This window comes from Vipera berus (assembly GCF_964194415.1).
Source record: "Vipera berus genome assembly, chromosome: 4".
NCBI classification, from domain to species: Eukaryota; Metazoa; Chordata; class Lepidosauria; order Squamata; family Viperidae; genus Vipera; species Vipera berus.
The window spans coordinates 83,282,099-83,298,136 of record NC_138206.1 but is presented as its reverse complement, the minus strand read 5'-3'; the positions used below and the strand labels follow the sequence as shown (position 1 = coordinate 83,298,136).

Below are 16,038 nucleotides of genomic sequence, written 5' to 3'. Positions count from 1 at the left end.
CAGCTAGGTGTAGTGGGGGAGGGAATGAGCCAGCGCAGTGCAGGACTTACTGTGAGAGAGTCCTCCAGAGCTGAAGAGTGGCTGGGGCAAGGCAAAGGCCCCAGGCTCACTTCTGGCTTACCCGGATGAGAAAGGAGAAGGAGGGGGCGGAGACAGGAGGCAGTTGTGGCAGGAGAGGGAGAGATAAAAAAAGGCAGCCTTGGGAGGAGGCAGTCAGCTCTAACTGCACCAAAGGGAAAGAAGGGGAGGGAAGAAGAGAGGAGATCAAGCAGGCCGGCCATGAGCTGATCTACAACTTCTGTGGCAGCCACCTGTGCTGGCAGCAACAAACAGGCAAGAAACACAGTGGGGGAGGAGTTGCCCTCCACAAGAATTGAAAAAAGGCAGCAATGAAGAAAGGCAGCACCGGCTGGAGGTGAGGCATGGAGGGAGGGAGGGAGATGGAGAATGAAAGGATTCTTATGTGCTTTTGTGACTTTGAAGTTCTGGGATTTGTGCAATGTGGGCTTTGTGTTCTTAAGGAGTGTTTGGCAATTTCTATTTGGCTGATGGCTGATGTCTCATGTTAGCTTCTATTGCTCTGCTATTGTTAGCTGTAAGTTTTGCTGCAAGGGATTTTGAAGTATTTTTTCCCTGGAATGGATTTTGCCTGTAGCATTCCTTTACTTATGAATGGAGCCATTTGGGGAGGCTACCTTAGCCAGCAGCCAGTACTTACTACATTTTTTTTCTTCCTTAAGTGTGGGCTGCCAACTCCTTAACTTTCCTTTCTAGCCAGTAGCTAATTCTTAAAGGGGAATGCACCTTTTTAAGCAAGCTCCCTCAGCAGCTTTTCTTTTTTGTCTCTGGAGGCTTTTCCTTGTTTGATGAATATATGGAAAAGGGAAAATACGAGGGGAGTTCAAATTCTTCCTTCAGAAGGAGATGGGAGGCAAGGAAGGAGGGAGGGAGGGAGGGAAGGAAGTCCCACCTTAGCACTTGGCCACCAGCAGCCCTGCCATTGATTTTGCTTGTCAAAAGGTTGCAGAAGGGGAATCACATGACCCTGGGACACTGAGGCCATCATAAATATGAATCAGTTGCCAAGCATCCAAATATAAATCACATGACCATGGGCATGTTGCAATGGTCATAAGTTTGAAAAATGGTCATAAGTCATTTCAGTGCAATTGCAACTTTGAACAGGGTGGTTTTTTTGGTCATCATGTTTTTGACACCTTACTAGGTGGTACTGTTTGGCTTGGGGAGTTTCACTCCAGGCAAGAACTCAATTGTGTAGTCTGTGGGACAATGGGGGAGCAAGGTGTCATATTCCTTCTCACTGAACACCTCCACTAAATCCTGGTATTCTTTGGGAATGTCTGGACTCTCTGACATTTTGACACCCCCTTTGTACTCTTGGCTTTCTTCCTTTCCTCCCTTTGATGTTTGGCTTTGAGCACTTTTCCCCCAAGGGAGTGGGACCCATATTCGCCCTTACTACACCTCTCCTGTCCCTTCTCCAATGCATGGTAGGGCACCACTTTGCTAACCAGGCTAGCCCCAATATCATGGCCTGAGCCATCCTCAATGTCACCACGAATCAAATGGTTTCTTCATACTCACCTAATTTTAGGAGCACCGGCTCAGGTAGGAGGCAGGCAATCTCCCTATCATAGAACCATCAACTTGCTCAAACTTCAAAGGCTGGTGCAGATTCCACACCCGCAACCCCAGGTTGCCTACCATCTGCAAGCTGACCAAGCATCTGGTGCAGCTGGAGTCTATCAGGGCCTTCACCATTCCCCTCACTCTCAAGCTAGGCACTACAATTTCCACCTGAGTTTTCACTGTCATAGAAGTTCAACTGCAACTTGTCTCCTTTGCTATGCAAGGCTGAGACCTCAACGACCTGGTGCACCACTCAAGATTTCCCCTTCTTGGGAGCCTTCTTTATGGTTTGGGGAGTTGGTGTTCTTGGAGTTCCCCTAGGAACCAGTGCTAGGCAGATTGCTGCTCAATGACCCTTCTGGCTGCATCAAAAACAGGGGCCAGGTGGATGCCTTGGAGGGTTGGTGGGACCAGGAGCCAGAATGGCAGGTGACTTCTGACCCAGCAGGCATCTCCCCTAACTCTTCTTTGGGCAGATTTTGGGCCCTCCATGCCTCTTGTACTCCATCAGGTCCAGTTCCACATTTGTTGCTGTTTGGTGCCAGTCTTAGATCTGATGTGGTAGTCCTTGAGGCAGGCATGTGTGATATAGTTCCCTGTTCAGGCCATCTCAGAAGTAGTGGACAAAGAGTCGCTCTGGCCAATGTCTCAGCCTCCCCGCCAATCTCCAGAATTCTCGAATATACTCCATCACCAGCCTGCTTCCTTGTCTGATGGCACGGATTTCAAATTCTGCATGCCAGCTTGCATGTTGTCTCCAAAGCAGACCCTGAGGTCTCCTAGGAAAGCATTAGGATCTCCCAACTTGGGGGCTCCTTCATCATGAAGCCCCATCACCCATTCTGCCACTTCTCCCTCTGGGTTGGCCACAATGCATGTCCCATTCTCTGTCGGGGCTGAGGCAACGTCCCCAAAAGAGTTGCCGCAGGTTGGCTGGATCCCATTCCAGTTTCCATGCTGGCTCTCCCCCTTGCAGTTCCAGGCTGAGGAACCTCTCTCTTAGCTGCTTGACAATGGGCTGCGGCAGGCCATTAAGTACCTCCATTGCACTGATTCTTCCCATTCTGTGGCTCGCTTCTCTTTCTACCTCGGGACTTGAGCGGGTTCCACTCCAGGGGAGATTAGTGGGAACTCAGCTTCAGCCACATTTGGCATCATGACCTTCCATATCTTCTCTCCCATCTGGTGTTGGCCTCCTGCTGCCATGAGCCCACCTCATGTCACCAGTGGCTCCCTTGGACGAGCCACCACCATGTGGGCTCCAAAGTCCACTCGGCCTGTAGCTTGGCCGTCTTTCACCAGACCCATTCCAGCCATCTTCCCCCAAGTCTTCACCGGACCCATTCCAGCCATCTTCCCCCAAGTCTTCCAGAGGCTACCGGACAGGCTGCAGGGGCTCAGGACCCCTTGAGGAAATCCTCTTTAAGAGAGCTGATTTAATGTCAAGGTTTCAACTGATGAACCCAACCAAGCAAACATCTTCCAGAAATTCTGACCTCTTAATATAAAACTTTATCGAGTACATCATTTTGGCACATATTAAAGCAAAACCAGCTCTAGCAAACCCCAGCCCAAACCCCTATAGTCAAAGTATAAAATTCCCCCTCCCTTCCATGAACAGGTCACATTGCCCAATTAGGTGCATCTATATTGTTTTTAGAAAATATCTCTCAGTTGGGTCAGACACCTGGTAAAGCGTCCTTGATTCTCATGGTCTGTGTTCTTTATCTTTGTAGCCGGCATTCCATTTCCTCATCCTCTCTCCAAGTTTGTTGGCAAGCTAAGAAGCAAAACTTGTTGCACCAGCAAAGTGAGCTTACAATTTATTGTAAGCACCTGGTTAGAACCAAATAAAGGTCAAGGACACTCGAAGGGTTGAACTAAGTTTACTTTACGCTACATTACATCTCTAAACTGATCCCTATTTTCACTTCTCCCCCTGCCAGTCCTTTTCCTACAGGTTAGGGCTTTTCTGTGTATGTCCATCTTTTGGGATGAAGGGGAGATGGAGAATGGGAAAAATGCTTCTCTTTCATAGCACTCCTCAATAAAATCACACAATGCAACAGCTTTTGGGGGAAAATGCTAGGTTAGATTATTAGTATCTATTCCTTCTCTCTTAATAATGATTTGGTTGCTTTATTTTCCAGTTGCAGAAAGTGTTGGCTGATACGGCTTGCTCCTAAGAAAGCATTTAAATACAACAGACATTTCTAAAATTCTTTTCTCACTTTGTCATTATGGGATACTGAGTGTAGATTAATGAGAAAAAATGAATTTCAACAACAGCATAACTGCAGCATAACAAAATTGACAAAAGTTGAAGAAAGTCTGAACATTTTCTGAATGCACTGTATGTTAAATTCAAGGGCAGCTGAACAAGTAAAAAGAAAATAATCAAGACAACATTTTCAAATGTTTTTGAGCCATCTCAAATTCTTCAAGCAGCTCTAGAATATCAAGAGTATTAAGAATATTAAAGTAAACACTATGGACATTTTGCTGAAGTTAAATGGTATTTGGCCAAGCTATGTCTTTGCTATGCCTTCATACCTTGTGTCACTTCATTATTTTATTTAGCCTCCATTTAGCTGGGTTTAGGCTTCATGCAGCATGTAATTATACTTTACAAACCACAAAGCCTGGGTTCACACAATAGGCAAACCCAAAATGTTAGCTGATTTTCATTTAGGGAAAGGCACAGGATTAGAATGGAAAATAAAGTTGGCATTGCAAAATTAGTGAATGGGCATTCTCTGGAATACTAATAGAACTTGCAAACTGATTTGTATCTAGCTGCCTGAAGACTAAGTGCAGTGAATCTTCTCTGTCTAAAATGGGGATTTTCTCAGTATCAACAAATAGGCACCCACGTGATCTCTAAGCTTTATTTCTGTTCAGATCTGCATGACTGCAGAGAATTAGCATATTTCTAAAAATATATGAGGCATAAGCAAATCCCTCCACTGTGATTATCTAGATTGTGAAAAGCACTGACCCTTCTAACATCTCATACTTATTCTGCATTCTGTGCTTTGTGCTCAATTTTAAATAGAACAGTAAGGACTACGCTGTATTTTTTGCAACATGTCTACTGCCTAGCAATTCTATCATCACAGTGCTATATGCACACAAAAAAGCTCGCCTGTGTATCTTGTTCTGCTTTGGGTCAGCAAAAAGTGCATGACAAGCATCATCCATTCCTTGCAGAAGGTTTGGTGAGTTAAATGTTGCACAGCTGAGCTGATGTCAGCCAACAGCCCAGACTTATGAGGAATGCCTTACTACAGGGGTCTTTAAACTTGGCTCTTTTATGACTTGTGGACTGCCTGGCTGAGGAATTCTGGGAGTTGATGTCCACAAGTGATAAAAGGGCCAAGTTTAAAGACCCCTGCCTTACTAAATATTGGAATATGCTGAAATGCATAAATATGCAATTACTTTGCAAAACTTTAAAGGAGGATTTAAAAGTTGAATGTAAGAAACAGTGTTTCTGGAATAATTTAATGCAAACAACAATATACACAGAAGAACCACAATATGCTGATCTAAATCACTGGTGATTGCTTTAATGTCATGTCACCAGCATCAGTGACACAAATCTAATTAATATCTGAAAGCCCCTGAATAGTCAGCTAAAGAAGCCAGCTAAAAAGGAGTCTAAATGCCAAATAGATTCAATGCGATATTGGTCCCCAGTGTGTGGAGTTTATTTATAGAATAATAGGAAGTTAGCCAAGCAAGCATTCACTGTTATAAAATGTGACAGCAAAAACAAAGAGGTTTTCTGTTCCCAATTTTTTTTACACCCATAAGATTCTGTTCTCCAATGTGACAACTGGAATATACCAGACTGGTGGATTTTCTACCTCTCTCTTTCCATCTTGAATACTCTATAACATCTTTCAAAGAATGTTACACCATTGTTCCTCTTTGGGGAGTCCCTGTGGTTGACACCCACCCCCAAAATGAGTGTCTTTCTAGCAGTCACTCTATTGTTCACCTTGAAGCAGCCAGAAAACCTAATGTATGAAGGAATAAAATGCCATTGGGTACATAAAAAAAGACATTTGAGCACAGGTAACCTGTAATGTATTGGGCCTAATTACTTGAACTGTTTCCATGTGTCTTTGAATGCTGCTTGAGATTGCTTAATCAAGGAGTCTGTGTAACGGTCACTGGCTTCCCAGACACGCAGTCTCCAGGATGATCATTGGTTGGCTCTAGGGCGGCAATAGGTTCCTTCAAACCTATTGGCCAATGCCTAGTGGCCAGCAGTATAAGTAGCTACATAGAAGCCTTGGTTTCCTGTTATGTTCCTGTTCTACAATAAAGCAATGTTCCTGTTTGAACTCTCTCGTCTTGCCTACTACTTGCAAAAAACCCAGTACACAACATAACCCATCTCTGTTATAAGGAATATCATTTCATACTGAAGGCACTGAAAGCAAGAGAAATCCATCAAACTAGAGTCCACCATACCCATGAACTCCTAATTATTTTGCCTGATTTCCCATCCACAACGTGTTATAAGTTCACAAAATAAATCAGGATATATTAAATATATAGCTTTGGATCATTTCCTCATTAATTAAATGAACAAGTATAATGTTTTGACATTTGTTTAATTAGGTTCTCATTATCTAGTTTTAGGATGTATGTGGAGAATAGATCACAGTTTAGCTCATATTTATGCAGAAATACTAAAAATTCACAAACTTTTAAGCACCACTCTGCATGAGTAAGAGTCATTCTTGATCCATACAGTGTATTAACATTCCCTACATTTTTTTGCTTTGTGAATGCTGAAATGCTTGATTTTCAGATTAAATTCCAATACATCTTGAATATAATCCTCTCTGTATAACTTGAATAGAGTTGAAATAAACTTTTTTCAGAATTTACTTTTTTGGGGGGGCAGGTATTTATTCAGATTTGGGGCACAGCTATTGCATTCCTCAGTGCACTAAAAATGAGCAAAACCTAATAATTTTTAAAGAAACAAAAAATACGTCCTCTTCTTTATTGATCCCAGGCAAAGCATATGAACAGTAAATAAATATTTTAATTAGCACAGCTTTTTTGATCAAACATCAGCAAGTTTTTAATCCAACTATTTTTAGATCAACAGTGTACTGCTTATAATAAAAATAATGCAGCACTTGTAGGAAACCAACTTTAATGCATTTTCTATATTGCAAAGCAATACTCTCGGCCAATATTTAAAGCTTCCATCTTAAGAGAGATTGAGAAAATCCATAAAATACAGTCCTTCTGATCACATCTACATATCCCAAGTAACATGAAATCAGATACTATCATAAAATTAACTTCAATACAGGTAACAAGTGAAGAAAAATCTATTTTTCCAATTTCACTTCCTACCCTCCCTCACAATTTTGACTTTACTGGTTCTATTATCAGTATTAATGGTAATTAACATCAGGTTCATACTATTTATTCTGAATGTTACATAATCAAAAAGTTGTCAATAAAATCCTAAAGAAGATTGATGCTCATATCATGTTAGCTTTATGATTGCATGAGGTATTGTTGCTGCCTATAGTATTAAAAATATTAACTTCTCTATCTGCTAGTGAAGGTGCAGAAAGTAGGAAGCAGAATTATTTTAAAAAAATAAAATCGCATATATACAATCAACAATGTGTGAAGTGATCATCTTAAGAACTTGGAAAGAATACACTAATTTAAGGTGACATTGTTTTAGAGGTTCTGTAATATATAAAGCATATAGTACAAATATAAGAGTAATAGTTTTCCTTATATATGAAAATGGGGGGAAGTAGATTTCTGGAATATTTGCTTAAGTGATCTGAGTATCCAGATTTAAACTGAGGTAGACAACTATTTCTAGACAGCTCACAAATAAGGTGGCTTAGTATCAGTCAAACTCTATAATTTATCTCAGCATTCCACAACCATAAAACTATTGTTTTCAGTAGTAAGAGTAATGGTTTACACAATCCCACAAATATGTGTGCCATTTCACATAAAGTAGAGAAAAAAAGGAAATTAAAACAAAAAAAGAATATGTGATAGGTACATTTCAATCTACTTACAGTGGAAATATACAAGACCCAAAGAACTATATATGTTTAACCCAGTGTCAACCCCGTCCTCAATGGAATCACACTCAGTCGGCTGTGGAACGGGTAACAACAAAGAAACATTTATTCACACCACAAAAGCAAGGAAAAAGCATTGGAAGCAACACGCTCCCAACACTCTTTTGTAGCTGCTTTACACAATGGCCCCACCCCTCCTGACACAGGCCAGCATCCGACCATGCACCCATAAACACCCTTCCCCCTTTGCTTTGCCCACGCACGCTCCCATGACCGTGCTCCCCTGCGCGCCACCCTCCATGAGGTAAGTGTTTTGAGCTACCCCCCCACCTCCTAGAGACCCACCCCATGCGGCCACGCTAACTAGTCCCCACTGTGAAACCACCCCTCCCCAACCGGCTGACCCCCGCTCACCCCTGGCCAGACCCAGCAGGGTACCTGCAATCCCCGTCTGCATGTCCAAGACTACTAGTTCATTAAGGCTCGGCTCATATTTGCTCGAAGCCGAGGAGGCCAGCCACTCCGAATTACATCCGGGCACTGGCTCTTCTGGCTCTTCTGGCACGGTTCCTGCCTCCAGCGAGCAGGCCGGCCTGCCCTTCTGGGTGCCTGCACGGCCTGCTGAAGAATCACTCAGTGCTGGCCTCTCCACAGTTGAGAGGCCCGAGCTGTCTTTTTGGTTGCCTGTGGGGCCTTCTGTGAGGCCCTTCTGCACAGGTGTATCCAGAGGCTGTTTGGCGGCCGGCCTTCAGGGCTGCTGTAATTCAGTGGCCTCTGGACCGTGAGGTGAGTTGACAGGGTTGCTGGGCATGGTTTTGGGTGGTTTGGAGTTGTGAGGCCGGCGCTCGTGGCCGGGGCCCCCTTGTAGTGTCAAGCCCTGTGGGCCCACAAAGCTCGACACCCAGAAAGGAATGGGGTGAAGAAGAGTCTGAAAGATTTTTTTAGTGGAATAGCTTAAGTCATCTGCTAATAATGACATCTTCCAAACAACTATATTGCACATGAAGGGATTGGAATCTTCATATGGATTGAGAATGGGTTGATGGTCATGGACAAGGATATATTGAAAATAACAATAAAATGTTGTATGATGCTTCCGGTTTGTGTCGTGATGATTAGCCGAAGGAAAGTGGGTCTCCACTTTCCACAACTGATTTTGTCCTGTCAGGGGGCCCTAAATGGGCCTAAAGTCACCCCAGAGAGGCAATGAAGAAGGAGGGAACCCTCGTAGATCACAAAAAGATGGTGGTCAATCCATTTGATCTGAGGAAAGCCCTCCAAACCAGCAGGGGAAAGGCTAGCTGCATTTCTGTGGCTAGTGCAAGCCACCAACAACCAAACACAGAAAGCACTTGCCAACATTCTAAACAACGTGCATAGAACTGGATGAGAATATTAATCCTTTCTCTACTACTTTGATACCTGACTCCCTGGATAGGACAAACTCTCATAAAGCAAGAAATCTCTAAGTGTGAGAAGGAAGGGGACTTTTGCCCCACCCTTCCAGAGAAACAAAAGTGGCAGGTCAATCTTTTTTGGGAAAAAAAACAAAGAAGAATATAATACCAAAGTGGAAGTACTATAAAGACAGAGCATTGATAAACTGTAGAATTGAGAAAACTGTTAAGGGTTTTCTCTTGGAAAGAATATTGGGGTGAAATTCAAGAAACTTTAAAGTGGAAATAACTGTTTGCTTTAAGTGTTGGAAAATGGACATCTGAAGAATCTAGTGGCGGCATAGAGGTACAACACTAAGCTTGTTGTGGCTAGAGTGGACTTGACACAATGCCCAGACACAGACAAACACCTAGCTTCTTTGATCTTCAGTCAAGCTTTTAATTCAAAAGAGAACAGCTGGCAATGGAGAAAAAACATTATGGACTACTCTCTGCTTGGTGGAAGTTATAACTGTTTTGAAATTTGCTGACTATCTTGGATTATAAACATTGACTGAACTTTAACTTTTGACTTTCTGCCTCTTGGTTATTTTTTTACCGGGGGAAGACTAAGGGATTGATTGTAAGGTGGTTGGACACTTTGGATTACAAGCATTGGTTGACTGATAATTTTTGGATTCCTGGACAGAAGAGTTGTGACAAAATACCTCATGTTGGTGGTGGACCTATATTTTGGAACTTATTGGATTATAAAGGCTACACACAAAGATTATAAGAATTATATGAGATGGTTTTAAACCTAAATCTAAATTTAAGTTGTATATTATTGTATTGTTTATAAGATTTGTCATGTTAGATAAGACTAGCACTTGGGAAATACAAATAGAGGGAGTAAACAAAAACAAAAATGAGTGCTCCACACTTAGTTAAAAGTGGTAAAAACACACCCCAAGTATCTGCCTCTGAAGCTCCCAATCTGATACATTCAGAAACAAAGAACTAATAACTTCCAGAAGGAAATGCAATTTATATTTTAATCAATTCAAGAGGCAATATAAATCTCTCTGTATTGTTCTCTTCTCTTAACTCTCTTTCTTCTAATTCATCTTCATTGCCTAGGTGCTGCTGGAAAACCTCTTCTGCTTTGTCAATCGAATCTAGCCTGTATCTTTTTTTCTTGCCAGGTCACCAGAATCCCTTCCAGCATCAGCCACCTAAAATTGATGTTTTGTCTATATTAATTTCGATGTGATATGTTGGTAGGGCCTTCTCAGGTCTCTTACCCTCCTGGGGACTTGTTTAAGGACAGTTAATTGTTTGCCTCTGTATTCTATCGGGTTGTCCCTTGTTCTGTGCAAGATCTCATCCCTAATTGACTTCTTCACAAATCTAATAAGTACTTCCTTGGGTAAGTTATTTCTTCTCACGTAGTTTGTGTGGAATCTGTATATTTCATCAATCTCATTTGCCATCTCTTCTTTCCCCATCCCTAGGGCCCTTGCTAACAAGTCCGTTATCATTTTGGGGAGGTCCTCCCCCTTCTTTTCTTTCACATTTTGGAAATGTAGATAATGGTCTGCTTTCTCAGTTTCAAGCAGGATGATGGTTTTTTCTAGTTCTTTGTTTGCTTGCAAGAGGTTTTCATTCATTTCATCTACTCTTCTTTCCTCCTTATTCCTCCTTATATCTTAAAAATGATATATTTTGTTGCTAACACAATATGAAACCTATTACACTAACACTTCTAATATACAATAATCAATATTAATCCATTTCAAGTGTTTATATTCCACTACAGTCCTAATTTATCTATATAGTAACATGTAACAATAATATAACCATTAAATTACCTCAATATTGTAACCAGTATTCTGTTCATTAGCAATAAAAACCAGGTTTTACAGTCAGTCCCTTGACAGTTATAAATATTATTGTATTCAACAAGAACACAAGTAAATAAATTTTCTCACCCTCCTTGGGCATTCAACCTTTTGTTCCTAGTTAGCCTCCTCCAATTCAATCATACAATGGGTTATGTTCAATTAATTCTTATTGGTCTAAGCTCTCAAATCAATTACAGTTTATCCTTTTTGTTTTAGAAACTTTTATTTCACTTCTTAACTTCTGAGTATCCCTCTTCCCTCATTTAATGCTAATTGGTCATCAATTCTTATTCAAGATGTTCGGACTGCCATCCAGAACTACTCAGCTGGGTGCCTCCATTTATGATCTCCTTCCGAGAGATCTCGGGCTTTTAAAAAAAACCCACCAGGAACAGAGAAATGGCTGTGAAATTGGCACGCTCATTCGGAGTGGCATCTCAGCACAGCCATTCCGTTTGACAGCTGGCTCTACCTCCCTTGGGTACTACAATCTTGACAGGGAATAGCGAAAGGTGGGACAGGTTGACTTACTATTCAGTTGTCTTCACCCTCCTCATTGCTGTCATAAGGAGCTGGCATTGGCAGGTGCTCAGGTGGAGTTTTTCCTTTTCCCTGGGGAGGAGAAGTGACCCGAACAGCTTGCTCTTTATGGATCCAATTTGATTTCTCCCATCCACATTGTGGGTTCCTCTTTGGCCTTGCAGTAGCAGCAGATGCACTCTTGGCCTGGGGCACAACGACCAGACAATACAATGACCTGATTGCCCACACTTGAAACACTTGATTGGAGGTCTGGCAGTAATTTGGGGACATCAGGCAAACAAGTGGCCTGGACCATTGTGATCAGGCTTGGGCTCCAACAGGAGGAGGGAGAATCAGCGAAACCTGGCATCCCGTCCAGCAGAGATCACAGAACAAGCAATTGGCTCTGTCTCCCCGATGTCACGCTGGTCGAACTTCTCTCTCAATCTTTCGACAGAGTGGTTGTGGATGGCCATCAGGTACCTCCACTCTCTGGATTCATCCATCCTGTTACCCATTTCACCTTCCTCAGCACAGGTGTGCAAAGGCTGTGGGATGGAATCAGTGGGAATTCTGCCTCGGCAGCTTTGGGTGTGTTCCTTTGTTGGGAGATGCCTAGGATTGGCCAAACTCCCCAAGGATCAGGATCGCTTCTTGTTGCACCAAGCTCTCAGGTGGAATCACATGGGTTTTTCAGCCAAGCTCCAGCCACAGGAGTTCCACTCTCTGTTTGAACAATAGCCTGTGCCCCAGCAGTGGGGATTGCACTGAGGCCAGCGGCCAATTCCCCTTTCTTCCTCATCATTGCTTCTTCCCTGACTCTTTGCTGTCTTCCCAAAAGTAATAGGTGACTGGAGCTCAGGACCCCGGGGCAAAAGATTTTAGGAGACTTGGTTTAATGTCATGGTTCCAATAGATGAGACCAAACAAATCAGAACTTCGAGGCTGGAAGTTTCCTCAAAGAACATGTTTATTAGCTACATAGTATTGGCATGGTCAAAAGTGAAACCAGGTCTGAAATTCCCTCCAAAGGGTTATAATATTACAAAATTAAACTACCCACCCACCCAACTGTACTTTGCAATTAACTACATTTCCCAATAGAATAGTTTGGTGGGCTTTCTGACAGAATGCTCAACTCTAGCAGAAAACCTTCACTTCCCCCTCCCATTCTTGTGGTAACCTAGAATGAGCAAGATGGCTTCAGCCAGGTTCATTGTAGAGTTGACACTATGGATGTTAGAATTCCAGAAGTAGTCCACACAGCTTGGGAAAAGTTATTCTCAGTGACAGTCACTTTGAATGAGTGAAAGCTCCATTAAAATAGTTTTGTGTCACTTATGTCTATCACAACAAACAGGTCAGGAATTAACAGTTTGTTCTCTTAGTTCAGATTTATGAAATTGTACCCTGCCAACTTATATTTATTTATTCGTAAAAAGGATGTTTTTCTTGGACTTCATGAGTACAATCTTTAAATTTTAAACAATTAATTAAAAAAATGGAAAATACAACATAAAACAAACATCCCCATAGCAACTATAACTAGAAATATTGATGCTGTGGAAGTTGCAGGTGGAATATCTCCCCACAAGATATTATCTTTGTGGCTTCCTAAGCATAAGCTTCATTCCTGTTTCTCTTGTTACAGAAAGATGCTACATAAATTGTTTATTGATTACTGGATGAAAGGGGTAAAACTACTATCTGCACAGTGTTTAGTATGGATTTAACTCTTTCACCAGATAAATGAATTTATCACATCATTCTACTCCTTTCAAACCTTGTAAGCTAGTAGCAAAGGCCAAATCTTGTATGAGTAAATCCAGTGAGCATATTATGTACTGAATAAAAGGTACACATGTCAGACTAGTTGTCTGATGTTATTTAACTTGACTCTGTGATGTAAAGCAAGGGACATTGTTTTATATCACCAGCTACTGTGTTTTCCCGAAATAAGACTGAGTCTTATATTAATTTTTGCTCCAAAATACGCAGTAAGGCTTATTTTCCAGTTAGGGCTTATATTTGGGGAAATACAGTACTAAATGCATCCATCTAGCTGATGATCTTAACTGGGGCTTATTTTTGTGGTGGGGCTTATATTATGGTTTATTTTCCAGTTGGGTCTTATGTTCGGTGAAACACGGTATGTGACATTCATAGGACTCAGGAACTGGAGTCCTAACTGAGACATCACTCAGGAACTGAACAGAAACTGTCTGCCTGGAAACATAGTCATCATGCTAGTTTATGCCTGCAGTGTCCTGATCTAAATCAAAGGGATTTGACAAAGGTATTTCCCCTTTGTTTACAACATCTCTTATATCTCCTGCAGCAGACTATCCTTTCCATCATATGGTGTTAAGAAACCAGCTGAGATGGTTCTTTGCCCTATTAGTGCCATAATAAATCAAGGCCTCACTACAGAAGGTCTATGTCTTTCTTTTATACTGAGGACAAATTTCATTATATTTCTATAATACACTTCTTCCTAGATAAGTACAGAATAGAAGAAAAATTAGTGAAAATGGTATGCAACAAAAACAATAGCTAATAAAACAGCCCTATAAAAAAGTACAGCATTAATTCTACAATTATTGTAAAAACTGATATTTTCATATGTGATTTTAAAATAGATAAGGTTCTGGATTAAAGTCAGACATAACATACTATTCAGGCTTTGGGGTAATGCAACACTGAGTCAGTATGAAGTAGTCGGCAAAGATTGCATGGACTGAATAATTATAGGTTTGAATTTTTTACCCAGCCACGAAACTCATGGGATTTGGGGTAGCCTTAGCCCATGCCTATTTCACTACATGTTTGTTAAGATAAAATGGCAGAAAGGGTATATTATGTACTGAATGCCCTAGAAATGAACTTACATTAATATTGCTCAACTTCCAGAATCATTCACTGTTAGTCATGTAAGGAAGAGTTGATGATGAGAGTTATACTTAGCAAAATATGTGAAGACACAACAGTCAAGAATGGTCTTTTCTGCTGCCACTTTCTGAAACTTTTAGAAGAACGAAACTCTCAAGAAATCATTCAAAGGTTGCTGTAAACACCCGAGACTAATACAATTAAACAACAGTACAAGATCCAGGATACTAAAAAAAAACTTGCTAAAGATAAAACAAGCAAAAACAAAATGGTTTTGGAATATTCTTGTATTTGTGCATCTCACTTGATGGCATCAAATTATTTTTACACACTCATCATCCCAGCTAATGAAATGAATAATAAATAAACACCATTATTACTATCGTAACTACAGCTTCATGCCTTAATTTAATCACCTGAGCAATCACCCATAATTACAGAACTGGGTCCTGTAAACTTTTAATGTAATCATTTTGGTATAATTTTATTTGTACAAAGGGTTTTTTGTGTGTCCTATGAATATTTTGTTTAAACACAAAGCCAAGAAATTCAAAAAGTTCCTTGAAAATAGAGGCACAAAAAGAATTTGCTCACAGAGCTGCTATAAAAACATGTTAGTTCTGAAACCTGCTAAGAGTCTTTGCAGCAATTGTCTGTTTCTGTTCCTCAGCTAAGCTTTTTTCCCACAGTTGCTATTAATTGTAGAAAGATGTTAAATAAACATATATGGATTCCTGAGCCAATGAACAAATGCATCAGAAGAAAAAGGATATATCTAGTTCCCTCTTGGGTTTCTTACCTCTGTTGCATAGTGAGAGGACTGAAATCTTTCCCCAAAGTAATACACTGGTCTGGCTCTTGTGCAATTCTTGGATAGGGTTGATGTGATGCTCCCTGACCAATCATGATCTCCTTCAAGAGCTTCAGTTTGCTGACATTGTAAGAAACTGGTTCTGCTGCTCCATCTCCAAGCACATGCATGTGATGTGAGTCCAATTCCATATCTATTTTTCTGGCAATCGCACCATCATCTTTGTTATCCAGGTACATAGTTCTGGTACCAGATGAATTGTGTTCTCTGTCCTAAAAAAGGATGCAGACAAAATTAAACACACATTTTCATCTCTTCTGTGCTAATTCAATGTGTTTTTTGTCTTTAATAGAAAAAAATGCCCTACATCTATTTGCCATAAAAATATCAGTACAATTGCTGGTTTGGTCATTCTTGGGTTTTCTTGCAATCCAAAGTATTATTTTAATAATACTTCATTGGTAATATGTTCAGTTAATTTAATAAAATGCACAACAGGTACATATTAAAAAGTAATGTTTTTATGAATCATTGGAGCTTTCATTTTATGCACTATATTTCTTTTACATAAACTGGTAAGCCATACACTTTATTTACTTGTTTCATTTCTATGGCCACCCATCTTAGTCAAATACTCTGAGCAGCTTACAATTCAGAAAACATTTTAAAATTAAAAATTTAAAAACCATTTTAAAGCAATAAAACATAAAACCAATGAAAAACATTAAAAACATCCAATTTGACATACACAAGAGCAAAATATTTGGCCAGTTAGTAATATAGGCAGAAAATAGGGCCAT

General features: G+C 40.7%; 1 protein-coding gene across 1 annotated transcript in view; it reads right to left on the bottom strand.

The window, feature by feature from the left end:
• The window catches only part of OCA2 (OCA2 melanosomal transmembrane protein), a gene marked incomplete at its 5' end in the record, with an annotated part of 236,442 nt that extends 220,965 nt beyond the window's left edge, over positions 1–15,477 (bottom strand). The window contains one exon of the mRNA XM_081326959.1: positions 15,227–15,477. Within this exon, the coding sequence (XP_081183085.1) occupies positions 15,227–15,477 (251 nt within the window). The remainder of the gene's footprint in view (positions 1–15,226) is intronic.
• Between the last annotated feature and the right edge of the window lie 561 nt (positions 15,478–16,038).